Source organism: Centroberyx gerrardi, chromosome 5 (assembly GCF_048128805.1).
Source record: "Centroberyx gerrardi isolate f3 chromosome 5, fCenGer3.hap1.cur.20231027, whole genome shotgun sequence".
Taxonomy (NCBI): domain Eukaryota; kingdom Metazoa; phylum Chordata; class Actinopteri; order Beryciformes; family Berycidae; genus Centroberyx; species Centroberyx gerrardi.
In genome coordinates this window covers 36,222,994-36,250,493 of record NC_136001.1, presented here as the reverse complement: position 1 = coordinate 36,250,493, position 27,500 = coordinate 36,222,994, and the positions used below count along the sequence as shown (strand labels likewise).

The window sequence follows — 27,500 nt, the reverse complement described above, 5'->3', positions numbered from 1 at the left end:
TAAAATACGTGCTTGTCACGGAGCTGCTGTGAATAAAGTTTTCGAGCTTTGAAGCGGTCAGCTGCTGCGGCATCACAACAAACATGGCGGCGGGAGGCGGCTAGCAGAGAAGAACCGCAGGACGTCACTGAAAACCGTCAAATATACTTTTTTATCACCGCGTTTTTTTATTTCATAATACACAGCAGTTTCTTGTCTCGCTTTCAAGATGGATCCCGGCTCGTTCCCGGAGGAGGTGTCCGAGAGGAGAGTGTGTGTTGTCGGGTCGGAGCTGGTGGAAAACTACACGGTACGTCCGGGTCGGTTTAGCTAGCTTAGCCTTTAGCCTAGCTTCATTTTTATCAAGCTGACAGCGAGGTAATGTTGGAGAAATGCAGATTAGTAACAACGAATTTTTGAAGTGTGCAGCTGTCAAACGGCTCCGTGTTAGCTGTCGTGTTCTGTCGCTTTGTGACCTGATGGAATGAAGCACAAGCTAACTGCTAACTGTGTTCGTGTCTCTAACAGTTCAGGTTGATGCTAACCGCGCTAACGTTACCTCTAATGCCGTAAAATAACCGACTTTTATGAATGTATTGTGAATTCACCCCTTAATTCATGCAAAATACCCTCAAAATGAGTTACGGGAGTTCGGCTATTAATGGACGAAACATCATCGAAACCCCTTAAACACACCTTACTTTATAATTTAATGAAAAAATCAGGGAGACAGGAACATTAATTAATAACTCATTAATAACTGTGTAAGCCAGACACAAAAGGTTAATTACTAGTGTCTCCATGAATTAACCCATGAATAGATTCCTTATAAACCCATGAAACTAACCCTTACGTTTTAAAGCTGTGTTCATTTTAATGGATCATTATGTAATGAAGAAACTAAGTTCAGGGATAAAATTAAGACTTTATATTATTATTTGCAGTATTTTCTCATCAGTCTAGATAAATGCCAGCAGTCCAACTTTTACCTTCATTATTGTACGATATTTCATATTCATGTGACTAAATCCCTCCTGGCTGCTGTCTGTAACGCTGTGACGAATGAGTTTGGGTCAGGCTTTGTTTTTTTTAGATAATTTTCAATTTTTAATTTGATTTCAGTTTCGTTTTAGTTAGTTTCCAGTGTGCCATTTGTTTTAGTTTTTATTTAGTGTCAGTTCTAGTTGTGGTGTTTTTTGGTAGGGAAAGTATGTTTTAAAGGTGTAATGATAGAAGTTCAGGTAATTTTTAAGTGTTTGCAACAGGTATTGTGTTAGACAGACAATTGTAAATTCTTTTTTAAATTTATTTACGTCAGTTTTTCAATTAGCGTTCAGTAAAATTAGCCCTAATTAAACCTGCAATAAGCGATTTCAGACTCTGTAACCAGTCCTGAAGCTAACGTGTGCTGCGGGGAGATTTCCGTGAGACGTGATGATGTAAACAAACAGCCACCTTTCTCTTGATCCGGTCTGTGTGTAACCAAGTCTCGCGAGAGCTGAGTTGTTGCAGGAAGTTACACACAGACCGAATCAAGCGAAAGGTAAAGAAAAACGTGTCATTTCTCTGTAGGGTCCTTTCCATAATGTTGTCAGACACTTATAATAACACTCTGAGCCTGTCAGCGGCAGAAACAAGAACTTTTAGTGGACGTACATTGACGGTGTGATTTGCCCCGTCGGATTACATCGCAGCTCGTTTCACGGCTGCCAGCTGAAGCGATCTCGCTCAATACTGGACCAATTTCAAAAATTGTTGTCCCCTTTAGTCACTTAGACACAAAAAGATGGGAAAATAGGGTCCAGGTTGTAAAATACCGAAGTTACCCTTTAAAGTCTCTGCCCAAATTCATTCTTTTTTTACCCTGCACCTAAACAAATAAGATATCACTTTATTCAGGAAAAAGACAAAAAATGAAAACATTTGCATTATACATTTTTATTTTCTAATTTAACTAGTTTTACAAGTAGACAAGATAGTATGTGTTAAGTTTCATTTTTTTCCCAAAGTCCAGTTTTTATTTGTATTTCAGTTTACAACAGTGTTTTTAACACCTAGTTTCAGTTTCCTGTAATAACCTTTCTGCTCAGTCAGGACAGGAAACAATTATCTGACATTTCAGCTTCGTCTGTTTCCATCAATAAAGCAGCGAACAGAATATTTAACTGAGCAGCAGCAGCTTGCTGCTGATACAGGAAACAAACGATGATCTAATAGTAACAGCAAGTGCTGATGTTAACATTAAAATATTCCCATAATGCAGTGCGAGTCTGAAAACCAAAAGTGAAAGCAGTTACATGTTCTGGTGACTTGGGACTTGACTCTGACTTGTACTTTGATGACTTGAAAAGGTTTCTAAAGTCTTGACTTGAGATCTTGTGTTTGTGTAAATGACTTAGATTGAAAGTGATGAGATTTGTTCCAGCGGACGACTGAATTTAAATTCTGTTTTCTGAATTTGTATGGAATGATTGAATTTATTGAAGTTGAAACTGATTATAGAAATCAAACTCATGATGCTCTTACCAAGTTTTTATCCTATTAAAACCATATTGCATTGAAAAGTCCTAGATATTTAGTTTTCTTTAAGATATTAAATTGATACTGGACTCTTGATTTGTTCTGACTTGACTTGCTGTTCTACATTTAGACTTGAGACTTGACATTAATGACTTGGACTTGACTTGGTGATCTACATTTAGACTTGGTACTTGAGACTTGTGCCTCAAGGCTTGAGACTGACTTGGGACTCGAGCAAAGTTGACTCGGTCTCACCTCTGGGGGGTTGACATGTGACAAAGACCTGAGGTCACTGAGCCGCAGGACGCCCAGCAACCAGCAACCAGCCATCTGAACAGGTCACTGTAACCAGTTATGAAACCAAACCAGGTGACTGACTGACCAGGTGAAAGGAGGCGGAGCCACTGGCTCACGGTTTCCAAACTTCAGCAGCCGCTCTCACTGCGATGCTGACAACAGAGACAGTGAGGGCAAACTGACGAGCACCAAACACTGAGCGGCGTTTGGCGGTCTCGGGTCAGTTTCGGCCTCTCTGCTGTGTTTCAGGTCTACATCATCGAGGTGACGGACGGAGAGCACAGCTGGACCGTGAAGCACCGCTACAGCGACTTCCACGACCTGCATGAGAAGGTGAGAGACCAGGAGCCGGACTCACAAAGCTTCCTGGTGCTGAGAGTCGGTCTAAATGACATTTTCCAAGAATTTCCCCTTAAAAGTAAGATTAAATCCTAGTAAAGATAAAATTCACAAAGCATCTTAACCCTTAAGAGAGCTCCTAAGGTGAAAACTGCTCAGAGTGGACAGGAGGACTTTTAGGAGCTGAGGAGTTTCTTAAAGGTCCATCTGGTGTAAAGCAGGACTCCCTCTCCTCTGTGATGATAAAGGAGTTGGATGGTCTATCTAAACATGGTGAAAGTATCAAAACGCACGGTAGTTGTCCTAATTGGTCGGTCTTGAAGTGCTGATCAACAGACTGATGAAAGTCTTGTTTGAAACGTATTATATTGACTGTCATTGGGCCGCTTGCAAGAACATTTTCGTATTCTCATCTTAAATTTCTCGTACTTTTTCCGTGAGCTGGACTCGTACGAGCGCGCCGCGTCAGATTCACCAAGCGCTCGTATCTTCAGAAAACTGTTGTAAATGACCTGCGTAAACATGATGAATGGCACCTGTTCTGAATGAACGCGCATTCACGAGAATTGTGAATTGGCATAATTGACGCCTCAATAATGCTATATAAGGTTAGGTGTCCGGCCCATTGGTCGGGAAGCTTCATTCATAAAAATGACTTTCTACAGCTCTGAGACTGAAGTCCTACTATCAGAGATAAGTCAACGAAAACATATAATAAACATAAATAAACATATAATCAAAGGAGAACGGCAGGCTGATTGTACGTGACTCGAACGACAGGTCGGGACCACTCGTAAATGTTGTTCGTACATCAGAGAAAATCTAAATACAACACCTGTGTGTCTCCTATATTAAAGTACTGTGTTGTCCTGTATTAAAGTACTGTGTTGTCCTGTATTAAAGTACTGTGTCTCCTGTATTAAAGTACTGTGTCTCCTGTATTAAAGTACTGTGTCTCCTGTATTAAAGTACTGTGTTGTCCTGTATTAAAGTACTGTGTTGTCCTGTGTGTCTCGTCAGCTGGCGGCAGAGAGGAAGGTGGAGCGGCGTCTTCTTCCCCCCAAGAAGCTTCTGGGTAAAAACTCCCGCAGCCTGGTGGAGCGGCGGCAGAAGGAGCTGCAGCTCTACCTGCAGACGCTGCTGCTGCACTTCCCCTGCAGCGCGCCCACGCCCCCCCCGCTCGCATGCTTCCTGCACTTCCACCTCTACGTGAGTACTGCAGCTGGTACTGCAACTGGTACTGCAACTGGTACTGCAGCTGGTACTGCAGCTGGTACTGCAACTGGTACTGCAGCTGGTACTGCAACTGGTACTGCAACTGGTACTGCAGCTGGTACTGCAGCTGGTACTGCAGCTGGTACTGCAACTGGTACTGCAACTGCTGGTACTGCAGCTGGTACTGCAGCTGGTACTGCAACTGGTACTGCAACTGCTGGTACTGCAGCTGGTACTGCAGCTGGTACTGCAGCTGGTACTGCAACTGGTGGTACTGCAGCTGGTAGTACTGCAGCTGGTACTGCAACTGGTACTGCAGCTGGTAGTACTGCAGCTGGTAGTACTGCAACTGGTAGTACTGCAGCTGGTGGTGCTGCAGCTGGTACTGCAGCTGGTAGTACTGCAGCTGGTAGTACTGCAACTGGTAGTACTGCAGCTGGTGGTACTGCAGCTGGTACTGCAACTGGTACTGCAGCTGGTGGTACTGCAGCTGGTGGTACTGCAGCTGGTAGTACTGCAGCTGGTGGTACTGCAACTGGTACTGCAACTGGTACTGCAGCTGGTGGTACTGCAGCTGGTGGTACTGCAGCTGGTAGTACTGCAGCTGGTACTGGAGCTGGTGGTACTGCAGCTGGTGGTACTGCAGCTGGTAGTACTGCAGCTGGTGGTACTGCAACTGGTACTGCAGCTGGTACTGCAGCTGGTACTGCAGCTGGTGGTACTGCAACTGGTACTGCAGCTGGTAGTACTGCAGCTGGTACTGCAGCTGGTGGTACTGCAGCTGGTGGTACTGCAGCTGGTGGTACTGCAACTGGTACTGCAGCTGGTAGTACTGCAGCTGGTACTGCAGCTGGTACTGCAGCTGGTAGTACTGCAGCTGGTGGTACTGCAACTGGTACTGCAGCTGGTAGTACTGCAGCTGGTACTGCAGCTGGTACTGCAGCTGGTAGTACTGCAGCTGGTGGTACTGCAGCTGGTACTGCAGCTGGTGGTACTGCAGCTGGTGGTACTGCAGCTGGTGGTACTGCAGCTGGTGGTACTGCAGCTGGTGGTACTGCAGCTGGTGGTACTGCAGCTGGTAGTACTGCAGCTGGTAGTACTGCAGCTGGTAGTACTGCAACTGCTGGTACTCCAATTGTTAGTGCTGCAACTGGTAGTTCTGCTACTTCAACCTGCTGGTACTTAAATTGCTAGTACTTCAAGGTGCTGAGTGTGTAAGGAGTTGAGTGTATGAACGATATAATCAAGAGGGTCAGTCTGACGAGGACAGTCTGGATTTTCTCTGATCTGATTGGCTGTGACAGCGTTCACAGTGGTCACTCTGATTATATTTATTGTTTTATTTATTAGTAATCTCTACTGACTGTTATTCCTGGGAGAGTCAGTAAGACAAGCTATCAGTTAAAGGGCAATTCCACCTTAAAATAGAAAGAAGGATCGGTCAGGACATTTATTCAGCTGATATTTTAGACAAAATCAACAAAGAAAAAATAATTTTTACACACCTAAAGGTATTTGTGTGACAGGTGTGAAGGACAAAAAAACAAAAAGGTAGATACTGAGAAAGACAATCAGGTTTGCTTGATGAAGGTCTTATTAACAGAAATGTTGCATTAAAGTATCATGTGAGTGTAGACAGCGTGCGGGACTGGATTTCTTTGTCAAACAACATAAACACACACAAACCTACAGTATATTGGGGAAAATTAGAATGAACATATTTGCGTACAGACATTCTGTATAAATTGGAGAAAGTCGGCATTACCACAAACTACCAAAGTCACATTTCTTTAACCGCTTCAACGTCCTGGCTGCTGCTGCCAGTAGTGAAAGTCTTTGAGATGTCAGTCGGCGTGGTCACATGACGGCATCGTGACAACAAGCGGCCCAGTGTGGAGCGAAGCCTCGGGCCGCCGGAGTCGACACCCGTTAAAAAAGGTTCCCATGTGACGCGGCGAGGCGAACCGCTGGCCGCTGCAGATCCGAGAGAAAACTGTGGCAAACTGTGGAAAGTTGTTTATCATGTTTTCCACAGTGTGTCTGTGTGCTGGAGGCGTCTGAGCGCGCTCCTGAGCTTGTCATTGATTGGTCTGTCCCGGGTGGGCGAGCCAATGGGAACCTCCCTCTGGATCCTGCATCGTATGGGAATAATCTGGACGACTTGATGGTTAAAAGCAGCGACTCAAAGTGTTCAAAACTGAACTCAACTCTGTAGAAATAAAAATAATGTAACTGAGTCCAAGAACTTGACTGTTATTTCAGTTATTTTTCAGTGAATGTAAATGTTAAACTGACTGTCTCTCTCTCAGGAGATCAACGGCATCACGGCAGCGCTGGCGGAGGAGCTGTTCCATAAAGGTTTGCTTCCTCCCTGACCTTTGACCCCCCCCATTTGAGCGTTAACTCTGTTAATAGTTAATGAGAGAAGACTTGGAGCGGTCCGTCTTCAGTCTGTCGGGCCGCCACAGTCGTCTTCTGTCTCCCAGCAGCAAGAGCCCTGACTCTTAAACCTGCAGTGAGCGATTTCAGACCCTGTAACCAATCCTGAAGCTAATGTGTGCTATGTGGAGATTCATTGAGACGTAATGATATAAACCAACATCCATCTGTTCAAGTTCAAGTTTGTTTATTTATATCGCCCTTTATCACAAGCATGTCTCAGAGGACTTTACAGAGAATGAGCCTAGCTGGATCTAACTAAACAAAATCAGTGGTGAACAAAAAGATACAGGACAAGCATAGTGAAAAACACAAGGTAGACAAGAGCAGATTTTAGCAAGACAAACAATCTACCTGTTCTGCAGCCTAACCTACCCGGCAACCCCAGCCTTAGACCCTGATGCACACAAGGAAAAGAAAAACCTTAGCAGGAAAAACTTGGAAGAAACCTTGGGCGGTTTCTTTGTACCTTTCAGCTTTTTTTCACCCCCCCCGGCCCGGGACGGCTTAGCGTGCAATAGCTGCCGGGCAAAACATTGACAGGAGAAAACAGAGAGAGACAAAAAGAAAGAGAGACAGCATGCAGCGATGAGAAGGAGGTCAGCACTAAACATTCAGCAGTGTGTGTTGCTGTTTTCACCTCTTTTCTGAAGCTTGTTGTCAAAACCTGGACCGACTCGAAGCTCCTCCCGCTCCATTCAGCAGGTTTTCATGTTTTTAAAACTAGCTTGTCTCCTCCCTCGCTGTTTAAAAGTGCTGCTCTCCCCCTCCCACTCCTGAAAAACATTCTCATAATGGTGGAATCGATGAAGCGAGCGAGTAAACCTGTTGGGGTTTACTCGCTCGCTAGTTAAACTTGTTAAACCAGTAAACTTGCTACCTGCCTCTTCACTTGTCATTGTGGGCCATGTGACCTTCAGCAGGAGAAAGATCAGTCAAAGTGAGACTGGTAACAGGTGAGACTTCTCTGTAGGAACGGTTAGCTTAGCTGTTAGCCTTTATTCACGGTCCATCGCTAGTTTTGTCCTTCGGAGCCTCTGTGCTCCAGCAGTTTTGCTGTGTTTTTTTTACGAGTGTGTTGCGGTTTCCGCCCTCCAGTGGTCGGAAAATCGCTTAGTGCAGCTTTAAGTAAGGGATAATGATGTACGGCGAGCCAATAAGCCCCAACAGGCTGAATCATGACCTCAATGTGAACATTATCTTGTTTATTACACAGCTACTTACCAAACACATTAAAATGATTACATTTTTTTTTACAAGCTAAAATAATTTACTGTAACCATAGAAACGTCTGTAGCGAGCATCTATGCTACACTGTAACAGAACTGTAACAGAAACTAGTGATGGACCATCTGTTTCTCTCCTGATACGACTTGATACCTCATCTGAGGATTCAATACAACAACAATACCATGTGATCAATAAAAGTCGTGCAGAATTCTGTTTATTTCTGAGACTCAAATCTTTCTAGCGATGCCATTGGCTGCTAGAATGTAAACAACAATTTTAAAATGTCATTACAAAGTGACAATAATATAATTTGGATGGAGAGCTTGTGAAACTGTGATGGTCAAGAGTCTCATTAGTGATTACTACAGCAGAATAACATGGAGCTGATATCACCATTCATGTTCCTGACAGCAGAATAACATGGAGCTGATATCACCATTCATGTTCCTGACAGCAGAATAACATGGAGCTGATATCACCATTCATGTTCCTGACACAACATACAGACTAACACATTTTGTATTGAGATATAGTGAATTTCCATTTATCGTCCCATCCATAATAACCAATATTATATCGTGCTGTGTTTCTGTCTGCGGGGGAGCAGGTGTCTCTCCTGTGTCTCCCAGCAGTAGTTGGTGGTGTGATGATGTTCTCCTGTGTGTTCAGGTGAGCAGCTGCTGCTGGCTGGAGAAGTCTTTTCTCTGCGTCCTCTGCAGCTGTTCTCCGTCTCCCAGCAGCTCCGCCTCGCCAAACCGACCTGCTGCACCGGAGACGCCAAGACCGACCTGGGACACATCCTGGACTTCACCTGCCGCCTGCGCTACCTCAAGGTCAGGAGGAGGAGGAGCAGTGGCAGCAGTAGTAGTAGTAGTACTAGCAGCAGTAGTAGTAGTACTAGCAGCAGTAGTCGTAGTACTAGTAGTAGTAGTAGTAGTACTAGTAGTAGTAGTGTTTTCCTGGGGAAAACTTCACTCTCCATCATCCAAAAAAACAATTTATTACACACTTCAATGTGTGTTATTTGCTTTGTTTTTACATGAAGAATACTTTCTGCTCTGAGGCAAATGTATCATACTTATTATCTATTTATATTACTAGCTATTGATATGATTATTATTATTATTATTATTAGCAGTCTTCTTACTGGGTTGTCTGCTGTGTGTTGGTCAGATCTCAGGAACCAGAGGTCCAGTAGGAACCAGTAACATCCAGGAGACCAGCCTCCCCTTCGACCTGTCTGTCTTCAAGTCACTGCTACAAATAGAGGTGCCTGTCTGTCTGTCTGCTTGTCTGTCTGTCTGTCTGCCTGCCTGTCTGTCTGTCTGCCTCTCTCTCTCTCTCTCTCTCTCTGTCTCTCTCTCTCTCTCTCTGTCTCTCTCTCTCTCTCTCTCTCTCTCTCTCTCTCTCTCTGTCTGAACCTGTCTCTCTCTCTTGTTGTTTATGAACAGATCAGTGAGTGCAGTTCTCAGCAGATCCAGGGTCTGCCGTCTCTGAGATCCAGCCTGGCGACTCTCAGCCTCCACCACTCTACTGACACCATGATGGTACACTTTATATAATAATTTTCTACAGTGTACTGTTTTTATAGTATATAACTTCTATAGTATACACTGTTTTTATAGTATATAGCTCCTATAGTATACACTGTTTTTATAGTATATAACTCCTATAGTATACACTGTTTTTATAGTATATAACTTCTATAGTATACACTGTTTTTATAGTATATATAGTATATAACTCCTATAGTATACACTGTTTTTATAGTATATAACTTCTATAGTATACACTGTTTTTATAGTATATATAGTATATAACTCCTATAGTATACACTGTTTTTATAGTATATAACTCCTATAGTATACACTGTTTTTATAGTATATAACTTCTATAGTATACACTGTTTTTATAGTATATAACTTCTATAGTATACACTGTTTTTATAGTATATAACTTCTATAGTATACACTGTTTTTATAGTGTATATATAGTATATAACTCCTATAGTATACACTGTTTTTATAGTATATAACTCCTATAGTATACACTGTTTTTATAGTATATAACTTCTATAGTATACACTGTTTTTATAGTATATAACTTCTATAGTATACACTGTTTTTATAGTATATAGTATAATATCTCTTGACATTTCCTGTTTGTGTACTGCGTTGTGTACTGTGTCCAGTCCATCCTAGTCCCGGAGGCCAGTGAGTTCTCTCAGTGGGAGGCGGAGGGGGCGGAGCCTGGCTGTCCCGTCACGGCGGTCATCCCGGTGTGGAGGAACCTGACCACGCTGGACATGAGCAACAACCACATCAGCACCATCGACGGCTCGGTGGTGAGACACGCACCCGCCCGTCTCACTGTCAGGACGCTGTCCGTCAACCAGGGTCCGACTTTAGCGGCTTTCCCGGATCGGTCCCAGGATTTTAGGACTGAAAGACGATGTTTTGATATTCAGTATCTTTAAATTTGACTGTTTCATGCCAAAAATCCTTGTTTTTCCTCCAGGATTTTGCCCTTGTCTCTGAAACATTTAGAGCATCATGGGACACTAAAACTCTCAGGTTAAGGTTTCAGGTTAAGGTCTTCTTCCCATAGATAACCAGTGTAGTATTGATCAGTTCCTCTTCGATAGGTAATCAGTCAAACTGCATCAGATCAATTAAACGTATTAAAATAGGATATTGGCTCCATGTATCAGTTTACCTGCCGTCCGTCTCTCCCTCTCTCTGCTGCAGAAACTGATTCCTCAGGTGGAGTTTCTGGATCTGAGCCACAACCAGCTGTCGTCTGTAGAAAACCTGCAGGTGCGTCCCGCAGGAATCGCTCTGTTGGCGGAGGAAATAAAGATAAAGTAACTTATATTTATTATTATCACAGCAGTAGTTGTAGTCCTGATGTGTTTGTCCTGTGCGTTTGTCCTGCAGTACCTGTACAACCTGGTCCATGTGGATCTGTCCTATAACAGCCTGCGGCTCCTGGAAGCCGCTCACACCCGGCTGGGCAACATCAAAACCCTCAGCCTGGCCGGCAACCAGCTGGAGCGGCTCGGCGGCCTCGCCAAGCTCTACTCTCTGGTCAACCTGGACCTCAGCTCCAACCAGCTGGACCAGGTAAACACACCCCAGCTGGGTCAGGGTACTAGGTACTAGTTACTTTGAAAAACCTTTTAAAAGACTTAACTGTGACTGTCTACATTGTTAGTTCTTTTACTCCCAATCCAAATTGTATTACACTAATTTGTGTTTGATATGATTGAGTTTTATGTTTCCATGTTGTAAGTTTAATTGCTTTATGTATTTTTAATTGCTGCTGTCTTGACCAGGTCTTTTAAATCTCAATGAGACTTTACCTGGTTAAATAAAAAAAGTTACTCTCTGGTTAACCTGGACCTCACTGTCACTATTTCAGCAGCCAACTAGATGTTTGGAATAGAAAAGGACTCCAACTGATGGTTGACCTGCAGACTAGACTGACTGACCAGAGACTTGTGCTGGTGTTTAGTCACTAGACTCTAGACACTCCTAGCTGTTTAAAGGACAGTTCCAATGTGATTATACTTTGTGCTCATTTTTTTTTTTTTTTTACATTTTCCATCACTTTAATGTTAATTCTGACAGTTTCTACATGCCGCACCACCATTAAAGATATTTTTAAAATCAGGCTCATTCACTCCCATTCAATTCCAAACAGCAGAGAAAACAACTGGAGACTCTGATTCTAGATTTTACACAATTCCAGTTTTAAATTTACCACCATCTTCTTTACTGGGAGGAACTTGTAATATTTAGACAGCGTTTGTTTCAGAACTATCAAATATCTGACGAAAGCTGGAAAACCATCTGCAGTGATGGAAAACAGGAAGGGAACGCAGGAAATGAGTAGAAACTCCAGTCACACTGAAACTGTCCATTAAATTGTTATATATCTCTGTGTTTTTCATGTTACCTCTGCGTGTTTCACGTATGTTTGTGTGTTTCCAGTTGGAGGAGATCAGGAACATCGGCTCTCTTCCCTGCCTGGAGAAGCTCAGCCTGTCCAACAACCCCATGTGCATCATCCCAGACTACAGAACCAAAGTCCTGGCCCAGTTCTGGGACCGGGCAGCAGAGGTACGCAGCGAGAAGCTTTATCAGTGTTCACATCAGAGTTACCAAGTGCTTCATATACAGTGAAACTACGCTTAAATACAAGTCGGTAAGATAAACACACATGAATTAAAGACAGAGTTACAGAGGAATAAAACAAATACAACATACATACAATAGAGTAGGTGAAAACAACAAATGCTATCAATGTATTTCTGTAAAAATGGGTTTAAACCTATAATATTTAAAACTTGATAAACCCCTGCACTACTGAAAAATGTTTTTTAGGCTGCTGGAAAGTGCAGGAAAAACCATTGGTGCAATGTATTGATTATTGCTGCATATAAATAGTTTAGGAGCGTTTTTCTATGTATATCACCGTTAATTTTTCTGCCCCACGATGCGTATTGTCACATTTGTTTATTGCGATAAATTGAATTTTCGATATATCGTCCCATTCCTAATCACCAGGTCTACCGAAGGCTTCGTACACGGGACATTTCCTCCTGAACGGGATGAACCTGGATCAGCATCCCATAATATTGCCAGCTCATTTGTATGTTAAAGGATTATTATCATTATTCCCTTTCCTCCTGCTTGTGCCAGGTTTGCCTGGACGGTAGAGCGACCACAGAGAAGGAGCTGGACACGGTGGAAGTGCTGAAAGCCATTCAGAAAGCCAAAGAAGTCAAAGACAGGATGAGCAGCAGCGAGAAGAAGGTACACACTGTCCCACTTGGTACTTTAGAGATAATACAGATGATTAGAGCTGGGAGAACAGTGTTTATACAGTGCTGTGAAAACGTTTGTACTCCCCTGGAGTTTTTGCACAATTTGTTAGGCTACAAAATTATTTTAAAATGAAATTATGTGATTTTTTTTGTCTGAGACCTGTACAATGTTTTCTATTACACCAAAATAATAAGGAAATTCTATATATTTTTATGAAGATGAAATGAAAAATGTGTGCAAAAGTAAGTACACCCCTTGTTTCATTAGAGCGAAACACGAAGACCTGGAGCCCAATGCAGGCCATAAGTGAACCTCACATTCCACACTACAGTCAAGTTTTCTGAGATTGAATCCTGTTATCAGCTTTTGTTGGCTAAAAAGGCAGAATTACTACAATTCTGAAATAATGTTTAAAACCTACAACCTTAACATGACATCTGAGCAGCAGAAGATATGAAATGTTGATCAAATATTTGTCAGTGACACAATTGGCTCAAGGGGTGTACTTACTTTTGCACACCCTATAATTTATTTGGATTTTATACCTTCATAAAAAATATATAGAATTTTCTTATTACTTTGGTGTTATAGAAAACATTGTATAGGTCTCAGACAAAAAAATTCAAATCGTTTCATTTTAAAATCATTTTGTAGCCCAACAAATTCTGCAAAAATTCAAGGGGTGTACAAACTATTTCACAACACTACATTAAAAGAGGAAAATGGTTAGGGCTTTTATATAATTATTGATTTGCATTTCCAATGTACGTCACATGTAATCTATTTGTATACTTACTGAACAGTATCGTTGTGTCGGGTGAAAACCTTGTAACATCAGTTTTGGGGATTTTCAGCGCTTCCTGCAAACTGGAGCTATGAAAGTCTACAGTAATTGATGAAATTTTGAACACAATCAATCACCATGATGGCAAACACTAGGACAATAAGGCCCAGGTTGAAAATAATCAGAATTATCCTTTAACTTCAATTGAAGGATCAGATGTTCCTGATGATAAGACGTTTCTAGAACCCCTGGACTGATGAGACGCTTGGTGGAAACTGCATGGTGGTCGAGCCGAAAACAAGGCTGTTGTTCTTAGTTCCTGAAAAGTTGACGTTTTGGAGATACAAGGTTTTCACCAGAAAGCAGCGAATATTACATTATAATGTTAAAGAAAGAAAGAAAACACAAGTCAACTCCTGTTGTGTGATGATTGGATTTCTAGCACCTTTACCCTCTTGTTAGCTGTTTATCAAACATTGAACTCAAGCTTTAATGAAAGTTGTAATATCTCTTTATCAAATATTGAGCTCTATAAACCTGGCTTCATAATTAATTAACCCTGATCAACAACAACTCTTAAACCTGCTTTAGTTGATTTATAATCCTGACCTGATTTTAGACCAATCAGAGATCACCACAGAGCGAAATCCACCAATCAGATCTGATACTGACTGATAGCGATCCTGTGATTCAGTATCGTACTAACAGACCTCCAGACTCTCAAAGACTCCTACTGATCAGCTATCATTAAAACACACTCTGTCATTGTCGTGCCAGTGTTTACTGCACTGCTACAGTATAAGGCTCTGGAAACCAGTATAAGGCTCTGGAAACCAGTATAAGGCTCTGGAAACCAGTATAAGGCTCTAGAAACCACTATAAGGCTCTAGAAACCAGTATAAGGCTCTGGAAACCAGTATAAGGCTCTGGAAACCACTATAAGTCTCTAGAAACCAGTATAAGGCTCTAGCGTACTGGTTGTCGACGTGTGTTCCTGCAGATCAGTGGTTCCCACCCAGTTAGATCCACATCAGGATCACAGTTTGGTCAGACTGTCCAGAAGAACTCCATCTGAGAACAGTTTGTTGTTGGATATTATTTAATATTAACACTCAGCGGCCACTTTATTAGGTTCACCTCTCTGTCAGTCAGACTGAGAGTCACATTTAAATAAAGCAGAAATCTAAAGCATGCAGACTGGGTGGAGAGCTTCAGGTCCTGTTGGAGAGTTTACTGAGACAAAACGCATCCAGTCGGCTGCAGTCCTGCTTGATGAGAGAGGTCAGAGGTCAGAGGAGAATGGTAAGACCCCTTCAAGCTAGCAGCAAAGATCACCTCAGTACAACAGTGATGTGCAGAAGCATCTCAGAACCACAACTCACCCAACCTCGAAATGGACGGACTACAGCAGCAGAGGACCATGCTGACTTCCACTCTGGTTAGTTAGAACAAGAAGATGAAGGGGACACGTGAACACCAAAACTGGATGACGGAAGGGAAAATGCAGCCTGGTCCGATGAACCCTGGTTTCTGTTGTGGCGTGTTGATGGCAGGTTCACTGCATGAATCCATGGATCCATCCCGCCTGGTGTCCGCAGGACAAGAACGCTTTCTTAGCCACATCCGGCTCCATTTAAACACCGCAGAGTTCCTAAACGTTCTTGCTGACCAGGTCCAACCATTCATGGCCACAGTCTAGCCTTTGTCAAACGGAAACATCCAGCAGGATAATGCACCATCGTCTCAAAATGGTTCCCCGACCATCACAGAGTTCGGTCCAGATCTCAGCCCAGTAGAGACATTTGAGATGAGGTGGAGCGGGATGTTGGCAGCATGAATGTGCCTCGAATCGACATGAACCAAAACCCCTGTGGAACATTTCTAAACCCTTGTTGAATCCGGGCCTTGAAGAATTCCGGCTGATCTGGAGGCAAAAGGCGGTCCTACTCCGTATTAGCTGGGTGTTCCTAATAAAGTGGCCACTGAGTGTATAACTGTTCATATTGTAGGTGGGGAGGTGACAGTGAAACCTCTAGTGAGTGACATAATAGTTTGCTTCTCATTTTGTTGAGTTACCTGGACCCGCTTTGAGAATCACTGCTGTAGATTGTAAAACAGATATTTCTGGTACTGAATACTGATTGGTTGAGCCACGCTGGAAGGTGTTTCAAAATACCCAATAAACACACATCTGTAACCATGTAACGGTTGATTTGAATATTAATTAAACTGAGCTTGGTGTGAGCCTAACAGGGCCTCTTAGCTGGTCTGAAATCACTACAAAGGACGGTCTTTCATGGCTCACTGATTAAATGTCAGAGTTCCTGTATGGTTCCTGTGTCGCCACATGCTGCTGGAGGTGTTGGGCTGCTCATCCCTCTCTGTCCACTGCTGCCTTCATGTTCTTATTTTCAGTGGAAAGGAGGCACTGTCACATGTTCCTGACAGCGCTGAGAGCTTAGCGTGGGTCTAGAAGTTCAAATTATTTACATTTTTAGCAAAAACAGAACTTCCCACAAGCATCTCTTCACCACTGCTAGCTAAAGCAGAGGGAGATGGGGTTGTATGGGTTCCATTTAGAAGTAGATAAATTGATTGATTTGGTCAGTTGATCAGAGCCAATTCAAAGTTTTTCCAAGAGTTCTAGATAGCATGCTATCTAGTGCACTAGGTAGGACAGTGGTGTTCAACCCTGGTCCATGGTCCAACAGTGACAGAGCTGCTGTGGCTGGTTGGAGTGAAAACCTGCAGACCATGGACTATGAGTGGACACCACTGAGTTAGTCAAGTCAACTTTAAACACTTTAAAAACACAAAACTACTGTGTACCAAAGTGCTTTACTAACTAGGAAGGCGGCAGAGCATTGAGCACCAACAGCTAGTTAAGACAAAGATAAGACCAAGATAAGTTAAGACAAAGATAAAACCAATAGAGCATCGAAGAACATGTCAGACGTTGAAAAGCCAATACAGAAAAATCACTTTTGAGACGAGTTTTAAACCGTCGGTCTTAACCGAGACCTGTGGACCGAGTTAGGATACGATCTAGTGCACTAGGAGACTCCTCTCTCTGAAAGCTTCCTCCTCTCTGTCCTCTCGTTGTCAGATCAGTGAGGAGACCAGGCTGTCTGCTGCTGCACCTCCTCCCCTCTCCTCCTCCTCCTCCTCCTCCTGCTGCTCCTCTGCTGTCGCTCCTCCTGCTGTCACCTCCTCCTCCTCCTCCTCCTGCTCCTCCTCTTCCTGCCCGGCCCAGCAGGCTGCCTGCCCCAGCCAAGGTAATCATGTATGTATCAGGCTGTGGAGGGTTTGGGTGGGGAAAGGGGGCTTTAAAGAGGAACTAAAACCCAAACCCAAATCTGTGTAAAGCCTGACATCTAATGGTAAAAAGCATGCTACTGAAACTGCCATCTGCTATTGGCTGATCTTGGGATGGGACAATCTGCTGATCTCACATTACGACTCGATACGCGATATGTGGTTCAGGATTCAATACAATCACAATACGATGTGATCAATAAAAGTTCAGTGACAACAAAGTCTGACTGTGCAGAATTCTGTTTATTTCTGAGACTCAAATCTTTCTAGCGATGCCATTGGCTGCTAGAATGTAAACAACAATTTAAAAATGTCATTACAAAGTGACAATAATATAATTTGGATGGAGAGCTTGTGAAACTGTGATGGTCAAGAGTCTCATTAGTGATTACTACAGCAGAATAACATGGAGCTGATATCACCATTCATGTTCCTGACAGCAGAATAACATGGAGCTGATATCACCATTCATGTTCCTGACAGCAGAATAACATGGAGCTGATATCACCATTCATGTTCCTGACAGCAGAATAACATGGAGCTGATATCACCATTCATGTTCCTGACACAACATACAGACTGTCACTTTTGTATTGAGATATATTGAATTTCCATGCATCGTCCCATCTCTACTTTTTACCAGTAGATGTCAGGCTTTACACAAATTTGAGTTTGGGGTTAGTCACTCTTTAAAGACTAACTAAATGATGTCACCACCTGTTGTACTCTATGGAAGATGACATCACTTGGTACGAAGACCAGCCAAGAGCAGATGGCCAGTTCAGTACCCTACTTTTCACCATTAGGCGTCAGGCTTCACCACAGATTTGGGTTTGGGGTTCAGTTCCTCTTTAAGTCTGGTAGAATTCTCACAGATTCCCATTCTGAACTATCTGTGAAGCCAAAGTCTTTCCCAAAGTTACAGGAGTGTTGCCTGGTGGGTTTGATTCTCTGGATGCGATGAGGATCTGAGCTAGAACAGTTAACACTGATATGGTTTTTCCACTGCAGCAGTACTATTGGACCCGTGCTTGGCCTGGTCTGTTTTGGTCTGGCACAGGATCGGTACATATTGGGACCCCGTTTAAAATACATGTGTAACTGTAGCAACAGCAGTTAACCTAGGTTGACGTAAATAGTGACTAAGGCGGTGGCCACAGACAGAAAACAGACAGAATTATTGATGATAGACGTGTGTGTGTTGGTCTGTTGTGAGCGTCAACATGGCAGCGAGGCAGAAGAACAGAAGAAGAAACAGACTCTACAGTATAAATTCAATCAGAAACTGAGCTGGAAAACCTCCAGTCATCCCAACGCTCCACCAGGCTTTCTCTGGTTCATCTTTGTTTCGGTCGGACAGGTTGTATTTTTTCCAAAACAAACGTAGGAACGCCTCTGATTGGCTGAACGGACACTGATTCTGTTTTCTGAATTTGTATGGAATGATTGAATTTATTGAAGTTGAAACTGATTATAGAAATCAAACTCATGATGCTCTTACCAAGTTTTTATCCTATTAAAACCATATTGCATTGAAAAGTCCTAGATATTTAGTTTTCTTTAAGATATTAAATTGATACTGGACTCTTGATTTGTTCTGACATGACTTGGTAATCTACATTTAGACTTGGGACTTGACTTGAGCCTCAAGACTTGAGACTGACTTGGGACTCGAGCAGAGTTGACTTGGTCACACCTCTGCTAGCTAATAGTCCTCCTGGTCCCAGTTGGCTGAGATGAGTGTAGCCTACACCTGTTGTAGTGACACTTTTACTTTATTAAGTGATGTTTTTGGATATGAAAGTGATGCAATAAATGTGAAACTTGAATGTATTTAAATACTTTCTGATACTTCCCGGGGTTAAACCAATACACGGGGCCGATATCGGCTTTTTATTAAAAATGATCTGGTCCAGTTGGCATCGTCCGCCTCGGATGTGATGGACATGATGCAGTTTGATAGATTACAAATTTATTGAAGAACTGAGTAAACATGAATATGTTTTTATTGTTTATAATTATCCTATGATGGTCTAAATGTTACAGAGTCTTTCCGACCCTGTTGAGAATAAAATTGTGGGGGAAACCCTGGATATTTTTTTATTTTTGCCTGAAAATGGTCAAATTTAAAGATATTGAATGATGGCACAAAATATCAGTTTCAATCCAAAAAGATAGATTTTGGCCTTGATCAGCCCGTATCGGTGGACCTCCCGTGGCTCCAGGGTCGACGAACAGAAGCCTCCTCACAGTCGGCACTAATCTGTCCATGCTGTTTGGTGTTTCAGAAGTAAAGAGCAGAGAAGAAGAAGTCGTAGTTTCCCCCTGTGTTCTCCCTCCTGTGGACGCTGCACCTCCCCCCGCCAGCTTCAACACCAACCAACACCACCTGTCTGCTGAACACACCCAGGTCAGACGCGCCGTGCTTTACCGCCGACGACACATTTCCACCTGTAGACGAAGGAGAAAAATCTGATCTCTCTGCTTCCTGGAGGTATCTCCAGCCGTGGTTGGATGTGTGTCTCAGCCCTGTGTTGACAGTCTGGAAAAATCCTCTGTCTGCAGCTGATGGTGTGAAATCCTCCAAACACCAGAGCCAGATAAATAATAAATATATATAAATAAGTCTATCAGTGTTTCATTAGATTAGTGAATGCAGCTATAATGATCCTGTGGGGAAATTGGGTCGTTGCAGCAGCAGAGAATAACATACAGATAAGAATGACAATGACAATTTATTTTTAAAGCGCATTTCATTACAAGTAAACTCAATGTGCTTTACATTGAAAGACAAAAAATACAGGCATAAAACATGAGAACATAGGTAACATGAGCAACATAAATATAAGAATATAAGCATGAGTAAGATGCAGAAACCGAACCAATGAAGCATACGCCCAACGTATATTAAACATACCACACAGCAATAAAAACCCAAAAAACATCAACACAATCAAACAGAAACCCCCGCCCCGTCACATAACCGCACATGCAACCAACTGCACAAGAAACAAGTGCCACAATACGAGTACACACACACACACACACTACACACACACACACACAGTAGCTAATCATAAGCTTTGGAGAATAGGAACGTTTTTAGTTTGTTTTTGAAAGTGGACACAGTTGTGATGGACCTCAAGTCAGCAGGCAGCTTGTTCCAGAGAGCAGGACCTGAAGGCACCCTCACCAGACCTGGATCTAATTCTGGGTACAGCTAGAAGACCTCTGCCTGACGACCTGATCGGGTTATAATCAGTGAGCAAATCAGAAATGTACTGAGGAGCCAAACCATTAAAGCCTCTGGAAATGTGGCTTGAAATAGTAAAAATGCATATATGATATCAAAGTTGAGTGTCTCATTAAGCATCCACAAAAATCTGAGTGAAAATAAACGTTCATAACTATTACAAAACCTAGTTCAAAAAACAGCTCATTTTGCTGTTTAGACCATTTCTCAGGACTGTGTGGGCGTGGCAGATCACGTTTTGATTGACAGCTCAAAAGCTCGAAATCAACTTCCTGCTCCAACTCACAAACTTCTGTTGTACAACATAGGCAGTTCACTTCAGTTTCACAATCACAATTTCATTCATAACCAACCAAAATAATTAGTTCAGAGTAGAGGTTGACCGATAGTGGATTTTTAAAGGCCGATATAATAACGATAGTTTGGAGCAGGAAAAAGCCGATAGCCGATTAATCGGCCGATATCCCCCCCCCCCCGAAAAAAAATTTGACACTGTCGGAAATGAACAATCTTTGACTTTATTAGAAACTGGATAACTGTTGAACTGAACATCTAAGTCAAAGTAATAAATACCTAAATAAATAAATAAATCTGGATCACTGAACATCAAACTGAAAGTAATAAATACCTAAATAAATAAATCTGGATCACAAGTTCAGTGATCCAGTATATTAAACATATTGCTATTAGCTATATTTTTAATTTTAACTTTTATATATTCAATATCTATTAAAATCTACATGAATGATTTAAGTTGCCCTTTAATATTAATAATTACTATTATTATTATTAATAATATTAGATTGCTGTTCGAATAAAACCTTTCAGATAAAGTTAAGTTTCCTAAAGTTAGAAACAAATGGTTATTATCATCACAGAAGCTTTCTAGGTAATTAGGCCTATATTTGGGGGAAAAATGCAAAAACACTATATAATTCAGCAGACACAACTCGAGTAGCATCAAAGAAGCTACCATAATAATCTTATTTAAAAAGTGAATTACCCCTTTATCACCGCGACATCAGTCAGTTTGTGTTGTCATGCATGACGTGCTTTACTTCCGCAGTAACGTTAGCCTAGTCAGCTGCTTTTGCATACGCCGTTTTTAATAAACCAGTTTTTTGTCACTCCGAATTGAATCATTATTAAGAGAATATCCTGAAGTGTGATTTGGTGGATTACATCGTGGGAATATTTCTACAATGGGAGATGCGCTGTTCTGTTTATCACTGGCCAGGAAGCATTACGTTTTACTGTTGCGCGTGCCGTCACGTTGTTAAATGCCACTCTTACAAACCATTAATGTTCGTGCATATTCCCGGGGTGAGGAGGCTCCTAAAGTGTGCCATTTCATTTCATGAATGGATAGTTACTGGCTGGATTATTTGGGAGAGAGAACGCCAAATTGGTAAGTAAAGTAAAAGTTGAATGGTTTCTTTTCCTCCCTGTCTGCCTGTCTTGTATCGTGAACAAGGGGCTGATAGTGTTGCGTTATATATTCGAGAGATAACTTTTGTGGGGAGAAATAAACTGAAAACGGGTCAGATATGACTTGATGCCACTTGTCAGCCTTGCTGTAAAATCAGCTGTTCCAACGTTTACCCGGGACCGCAAGGTTTAGCCCACATGTTCTAACCCTATCGCCAGAATAATGCGTTGAAGGTTTTTTCATGGAGTGGAGAATTGCTTTCTTAAAAAAATACCTCTGATGTAGTCTACACTGAAAAACGTAATTTAAAGTCTGTCGCGCATGTATGGCTGCCCCTCTCCGGTCGTGTGCCAGCTCTCTCATAAAATCAGGAAGAAAGAGTGCTGTTTCATGGGGTCTTTAACAGTTGTTTAGATTATTATCAGGACTTAATCACACGCACACAGATATTTTCAGCAAAAGTGGCCCTCAAATGATCAGATATGGCCACTGGCCCATAGTTGTGCTAGGCTTGCACTTGGCTAGCCAAATTCTAACGACCATGCTTGCTAGCAAAACAGAGACAGCGTGCTTTCCGCAGAGCAGCAGTTATCTTCAGTCTAATGCATTAATAATGCCATACTAACAACCTTATCATGCTCATAATTTACGAATAAAGCTGTCTTAAAGTTAACTTTCATTTAAATATAAATTATCTCAGGTACACAATGACATTGCATTGCCTTGTGTATGGAGCCTCCATGCAAAACGGTGATGTACGTCCCGCGTGACCGGAGGCTGCAGCCAGCGGCCACTATCGGAGCCAAGTTCCGCCGATAACGATAGTTTGTAAAACGTCCTATCGGCGCCGATTAATCGGCCAAACGATTAATCGGTCGACCTCTAGTTCAGAGAGCTAATACTTTTGGTAAAAACTTGATTGCAGCTAGCGGACTTTTAGATCGCTTTAGCATAAGACTGATGGTGGAGAATATGAATGTTGTTGTAACGATGATGCTGTTTGTCTGCAGGTGCAGATCCAGCAGCCTGCTGTCTGTCTGTCTACACACACATCCAGTCTCCAACACACACACAGTGGAGCTGCTGCTACTACTGTTACCACTACTACTACTATTACCTGGTCAGTATCTGCCAACAGTACTACTACTACTGCTAATACTCACTAATACTACTACTACTGCTGCTACTCCTACTGCTACTGCAACTGCTACTACTACTACTGCTATTATTGCTACTACTAATAGTAATACTACTTCTATTTCCCAGGCAGTATACTCGTAGACCTCTTGCTGTTCTAACAGTTGTAAGTCAAAATGGAGGCAGCTGTAATTCACCATGAGTCCAGCAGGGAGCGCTGCTGCTCCTTCCACATCTGTGGTAAAGAGCAGCATGAGGCAACTCATCACTGAACACAATTTCTCTCTCTCTCTCTCTCTCTGTCTGTCTCTCTCTCTCTGTCTCTCGCCCCCCCCCCCCTCCTCCAGTACCTGTCCCTCCAGACCAGTTGAAACCAGTTGCTCCTCCTGCAGCGCCTCCTGCTGTCCGCTGCTCCCCTCCCGCCTCCTCCCCCTCTCCTCCAACAAAGACTTCATTACCCAGCTCTCCCAGCGCCTCGGCTCTGCCTTGAAGGAGCAGAAGAAGAAGGAGCAGAAGAAGAACGAGGAGGAGGAGGAGGAGGAGGAGGAGCAGAGGAGGAGGTCTCAGTCCAGAGAGGTTCATTCCCAAGAGGAAACCACTGAGGTGGGCAGTCCCAGGTAATTCAACCAGCAACCTTTTCTTACTGGTTTCTATGGTTCCCACAGCTTATTCCTCCTTGTTGTTCTGCTCCTATCAGTCTGACCCCTCCTTGTTGTTCTGCTCCTATCAGTCTGACCCCTCCTTGTTGTTCTGCTCCTATCAGTCTGACCCATCCTAGTTGTTCTACTCCTATCCGTCTGACCCCTCCTTGTTGTTCTGCTCCTATCAGTCTGACCCCTCCTGGTTGTTCTGCTCCTAGTCCAGGCTCCAGGGACGGCTACTTTGAGATGGGTCTGGATGACTCCATGGAGGAGGTGCTGGTCTCCTCCTCCACTCCGCTCCCTGCTGCTCCTCCAGAGGAGCCCAGCCACCAGGGGGAGGAGGAGGAGGAGGAGGAGGAGGGGGAGGGGGAGGAGGAGGAGGAGGAGGAGGAGGAGGTGCAGGTCAGAAGCGTTCTGTGGTGCTACTGTCTTCGGGTGGAGGAGGCTGTGGAGCAGAAGGAGGCGTGTCTGGTTCTGACGGACAGGCTGCTGGGCCTGTTGTACATATCACCTGACCTCAGCCGGACCAGTCAGCACGCAGGTAAACACCCGGCCTAAACCTGTTAATTCACCTACATGATTGAACGTGTTGAGATTAGATGAAACTATAAAGACCCTGTGGGGAAAATGGGTCAGTTCACCAGCACATAGTTCTAGCATACAGTGAAGATAAATAGAATATAAAGAAGAATAGAGACAGTGGGGTGTTGAACACAACAAACTGACCTTTCCAACGTGGTGCGAACAGTTAAAATGTATGATTGAGAAGTATGGTGGGGGAATTTATTACAGAATGTATGGGGGTGTGTAAAACAACGATAGTGACAACAAAAATTAAATATATTCTTTTTGAAATAAGTGGAAAAAATATTAGAATATCAAGATATATGCAATATATAACAGACATGTTATGCAGTAAAGTGTGTTCTGGTAGTTTTGGTGTGTCTCCTCTCTTCCTCCCTGTAGTTCTTGGACCCACAGACAGTATTGTCTGTAGCTCTTGGACCCACAGACAGTATTGTCTATAGCTGTTGGACCCACAGACAGTATTGTCTGTAGCTCTTGGACCCACAGACAGTATTGTCTGTAGCTGTTGGACCCACAGACAGTATTGTCTGTAGCTGTTGGACCCACAGACAGTCTTGTCTCCAGTCAGCTGTCAGTTGAAGCTCCGCTGCCTCTTGCTGCAACAACGAGTCCAAACTGTTTGTCAGAATATCTCCAGAAAAGTCGTTTGTGAAAACGATCCGGAGAGCGACCGACGTATTTCTCTCCGCGGCCCGGAAAGCGGCGGCACCGACCGTTTCCCCTCGGCGGATCGTCTTCTACCGAACTCTACTGTTTACGATCTGACCCGACCGTCCGGAACCAGATCGCTCCGCCGGGAACCGCCTTTCACCCCACAGCGCTCTGTGCTGCGGCAGAGAAAAATAGTTCTGTGATTTCCTGATTAGTGAAAGTTGCGTAACGGAGGAACTGAGTCTGTTTCCTCTCTCCTGTGGAGACACAGACAGCTTCTCTGGAATATTCTGACAAACAGTTTGGACTCGTTGTTGCAGCAAGAGGCAGCGGAGCTTCAACTGACAGCTGACTGGAGACAATACTGTCTGTGGGTCCAACAGCTACAGACAATACTGTCTGTGGGTCCAACAGCTACAGACAATACTGTCTGTGGGTCCAACAGCTACAGGGATGAAGACACCAAAGGTCAGACTTTGTCCTTTCATGACATGATCTGTGCTGTCTCTCGTGGCATCAGAGATCCACCGCAGCAGTTCAGCTGATCTGTTCTCTGGTTGTCAGACCAGGAGCAGAGTCCGGCTGTAGAGGAGGTGCTGTCCGGCCTGCGGGTCGACCTCCTGCTGCCGTACTCCCGCCTGCTGCTCTGCTCCCGGGCCCGGCTGCCCGACTCCTGCCTGGCCCTGGGGCTCCGGGCCGCCCCGACCCGCTGGTTCGTCTTCTCCGACCCGCGGCGGCTGCGACAGACCGGAGCGGAGCTGACGGCGCTGCTGCAGCCGCAGGTCAGACGAGTTAACGCGCCGCTCAACGTGTTACTGTAGTGGGAAGAGCTGACGATGCACATTTACACTTGTGGACACATTTCTGTAATATTTAGTTATTTTCGTCTGTAATATTTTAATCTGTGAGCTCTCAGCATTCATCAGCGTTTCAGCGCTGTGTTTTTGTCTGCTGCTGTGCATTAGAATAAGTGTTTGTAATATATTGGGTAGTGTGGACTTTCCTCTTGTTTTGAACAAAGAGGAACCAGAACTGCTGGCTGATTCCGGCGGGTTCTTCCTCCTTGTTGGGATGTGGAGAGCTAATCTTCCTGCAGCGACACTGAAGCTCCGGAGGTTTCAGGCTGCGGTCGTCTTGAGAAGCGTGAAAAGCCTCAGTCTGCTGATCCCGGGCTGAAAAGCTTCTCTCTTGTTTTCCAGCCTGCAGAGCCTCGGACCGGACCGGAGCCTCGGACCGGACCGGAGCCTCGGACCGGAGCGGAGCCTCGGACCGGACCGGAGTCTCGGACCGGACCGGAGCCGCCTCGCTCCCCTCAGCTCTTCCTCCGCTCGCTCCTCAACTCCTGGGAGCTGGAGGAGAGCCAGGGAGTCCAGGGAGGCTGCCCCGCCCACCTCCTCCTCCCCCCCTCCTCCTCCTCCCCTGACCCCGCCCCCCACCCCCTCCTGGCTGACGTCCTGTCCCGGGACGAGCTCAGCCTCCCCTCCCTCCTCTTCCTCACCCACAGACACCTCTGGGTGCTGAAGGTGGACTTTGCAGCGCTGGCCGACAGAGAGAGGAGCGGCGCTGAGCTTCATCCCCCCTCCTCCTCCTCCTCCTCCTCCTCCTCCTCCTCCTCCTCCTCCTCCTCCTCCAGGCTGGTTCGGGTGCCCCTGGGCTCGGTGGCGCTCCACCCCAGACAGACAGCTCCTCAGCTGGGGGGCGGAGCCTCCGGCAGCCCCTGTCCCAACCCCGGACACCACCACAGGTAGGGAGAGAGGCTGTTTGTGTTCAGATTATAGATTGATCATTGCATTTGATTGACTGAATGATGGAGTGAGTAGAGCCAAGCCACCTTGAGTTCTAAATATCAATCCATATTCTGTTTTCTTTGTTTAGTTTTACCTTAGTTGGATTTTTGTAGCTTGTTTTTGTCGTGTTTAGTTTGGTGTAACAGTTGCCAACAGTGGCCACATCCAGACGCACACTCTGATATGAAATTTTATATTCAGCTTCTCAAATTTGTATGATTTCATGTCAGATTTTTAGAAAAACTCCTGCTAAAAGACTGCAAGCCGTGTCAAAGAGTATCTGGGTTTGGCCACTGTTACGTTGGCTAAACATAAGTATAGTTAATTTAGTTTTATTTTGTTAAAGTTTAACTTAAGTTTAGTATGATTCAGTTTAACCTTTGTTTTGGTTAATTTGCTTTAATTTAATTGTTCCTGTTTCTTGAATTTGTACTTTTAATTATTATATATAATACTTATATACTACCTGTTAGAGACAACCGTTTCATGAATGTCTTTCTTATTTTATAATGTTGTGTTGTGTTTATGTGACCTATGTGAGCAACCCAGTTAAATTCCTTGTATGTGAAAACTAACATAATGAAACTGATTGTGATTAATTGTAGTATATATTTAGTACATATTTCCCTTCATATTCAGTTGTCCTGTCGTGTTTGAATGTGACTGTCTGTGCTGCGGCAGGTGGAGCCATGCGGCGGAGCTGCTGCTGGGCGGCCGCCGCCTGCTGCTGCTGTTCCCTCTGTCCCGGGACAGGAGCTCCTTCCTGGGGGAGCTGAGGCAGCGGAGAGCCTGTCTGGAGGGGCCGAGGAGCCTGGCTCTGCCCCGGCCCGGCCCGGCCCGGCCCGCCCAGGGACAACACACGCCGGGTGAGGACCCAACACGCTTCATACACTCAGTCCAGATTTAGACACTGAACAGCTTGATCCTGGTGGTGTGGTTCTGACTACTGGTATTATGATCCTGCTTGACCTCTCCTTGTTTTTCTGTTCCTAGGCCAGTACCGATCCAGAGACCAGTGCTGTTGTACCAGCACCAGCACCAGTACTAATACCAGTTCAAGTACCAGC

At 44.0% G+C, this 27,500-nt stretch overlaps 2 protein-coding genes across 3 annotated transcripts in view; one reads left to right on the top strand and one right to left on the bottom strand.

Moving 5' to 3' along the window:
- LOC139912849 (uncharacterized) overlaps window positions 1-27,500 on the bottom strand; it is a 34,654-nt gene that overhangs the window by 4,133 nt on the left and 3,021 nt on the right. The gene's annotated exons all lie outside the window — the stretch shown is intronic.
- The window catches only part of nisch (nischarin), a 35,964-nt gene continuing 8,556 nt past the window's right edge, over window positions 93-27,500 (top strand). The window contains exons 1-21 of one of the 2 annotated variants that reach the window (XM_078283854.1): window positions 93-289; window positions 3,046-3,129; window positions 4,156-4,344; window positions 6,660-6,708; window positions 8,689-8,852; window positions 9,193-9,288; window positions 9,471-9,566; window positions 10,211-10,363; window positions 10,767-10,835; window positions 10,956-11,141; window positions 12,012-12,140; window positions 12,723-12,836; window positions 16,739-16,907; window positions 19,236-19,357; window positions 22,640-22,749; window positions 23,114-23,383; window positions 23,596-23,948; window positions 25,211-25,428; window positions 25,846-26,390; window positions 27,115-27,299; window positions 27,427-27,500. The exon at window positions 27,427-27,500 is cut by the window's right edge and continues 26 nt beyond it. In XM_078283854.1, coding sequence (XP_078139980.1) covers window positions 209-289; window positions 3,046-3,129; window positions 4,156-4,344; window positions 6,660-6,708; window positions 8,689-8,852; window positions 9,193-9,288; window positions 9,471-9,566; window positions 10,211-10,363; window positions 10,767-10,835; window positions 10,956-11,141; window positions 12,012-12,140; window positions 12,723-12,836; window positions 16,739-16,907; window positions 19,236-19,357; window positions 22,640-22,749; window positions 23,114-23,383; window positions 23,596-23,948; window positions 25,211-25,428; window positions 25,846-26,390; window positions 27,115-27,299; window positions 27,427-27,500 — 3,456 coding nt within the window. In that variant the 5' untranslated portion in view covers window positions 93-208. Of the gene's footprint in view, window positions 290-3,045; window positions 3,130-4,155; window positions 4,345-6,659; window positions 6,709-8,688; window positions 8,853-9,192; window positions 9,289-9,470; window positions 9,567-10,210; window positions 10,364-10,766; window positions 10,836-10,955; window positions 11,142-12,011; window positions 12,141-12,722; window positions 12,837-16,738; window positions 16,916-19,235; window positions 19,358-22,639; window positions 22,750-23,113; window positions 23,384-23,595; window positions 23,949-25,210; window positions 25,429-25,845; window positions 26,391-27,114; window positions 27,300-27,426 lie in introns of those variants that run through there. The other variant, XM_071900766.2, reaches the window with a different exon arrangement.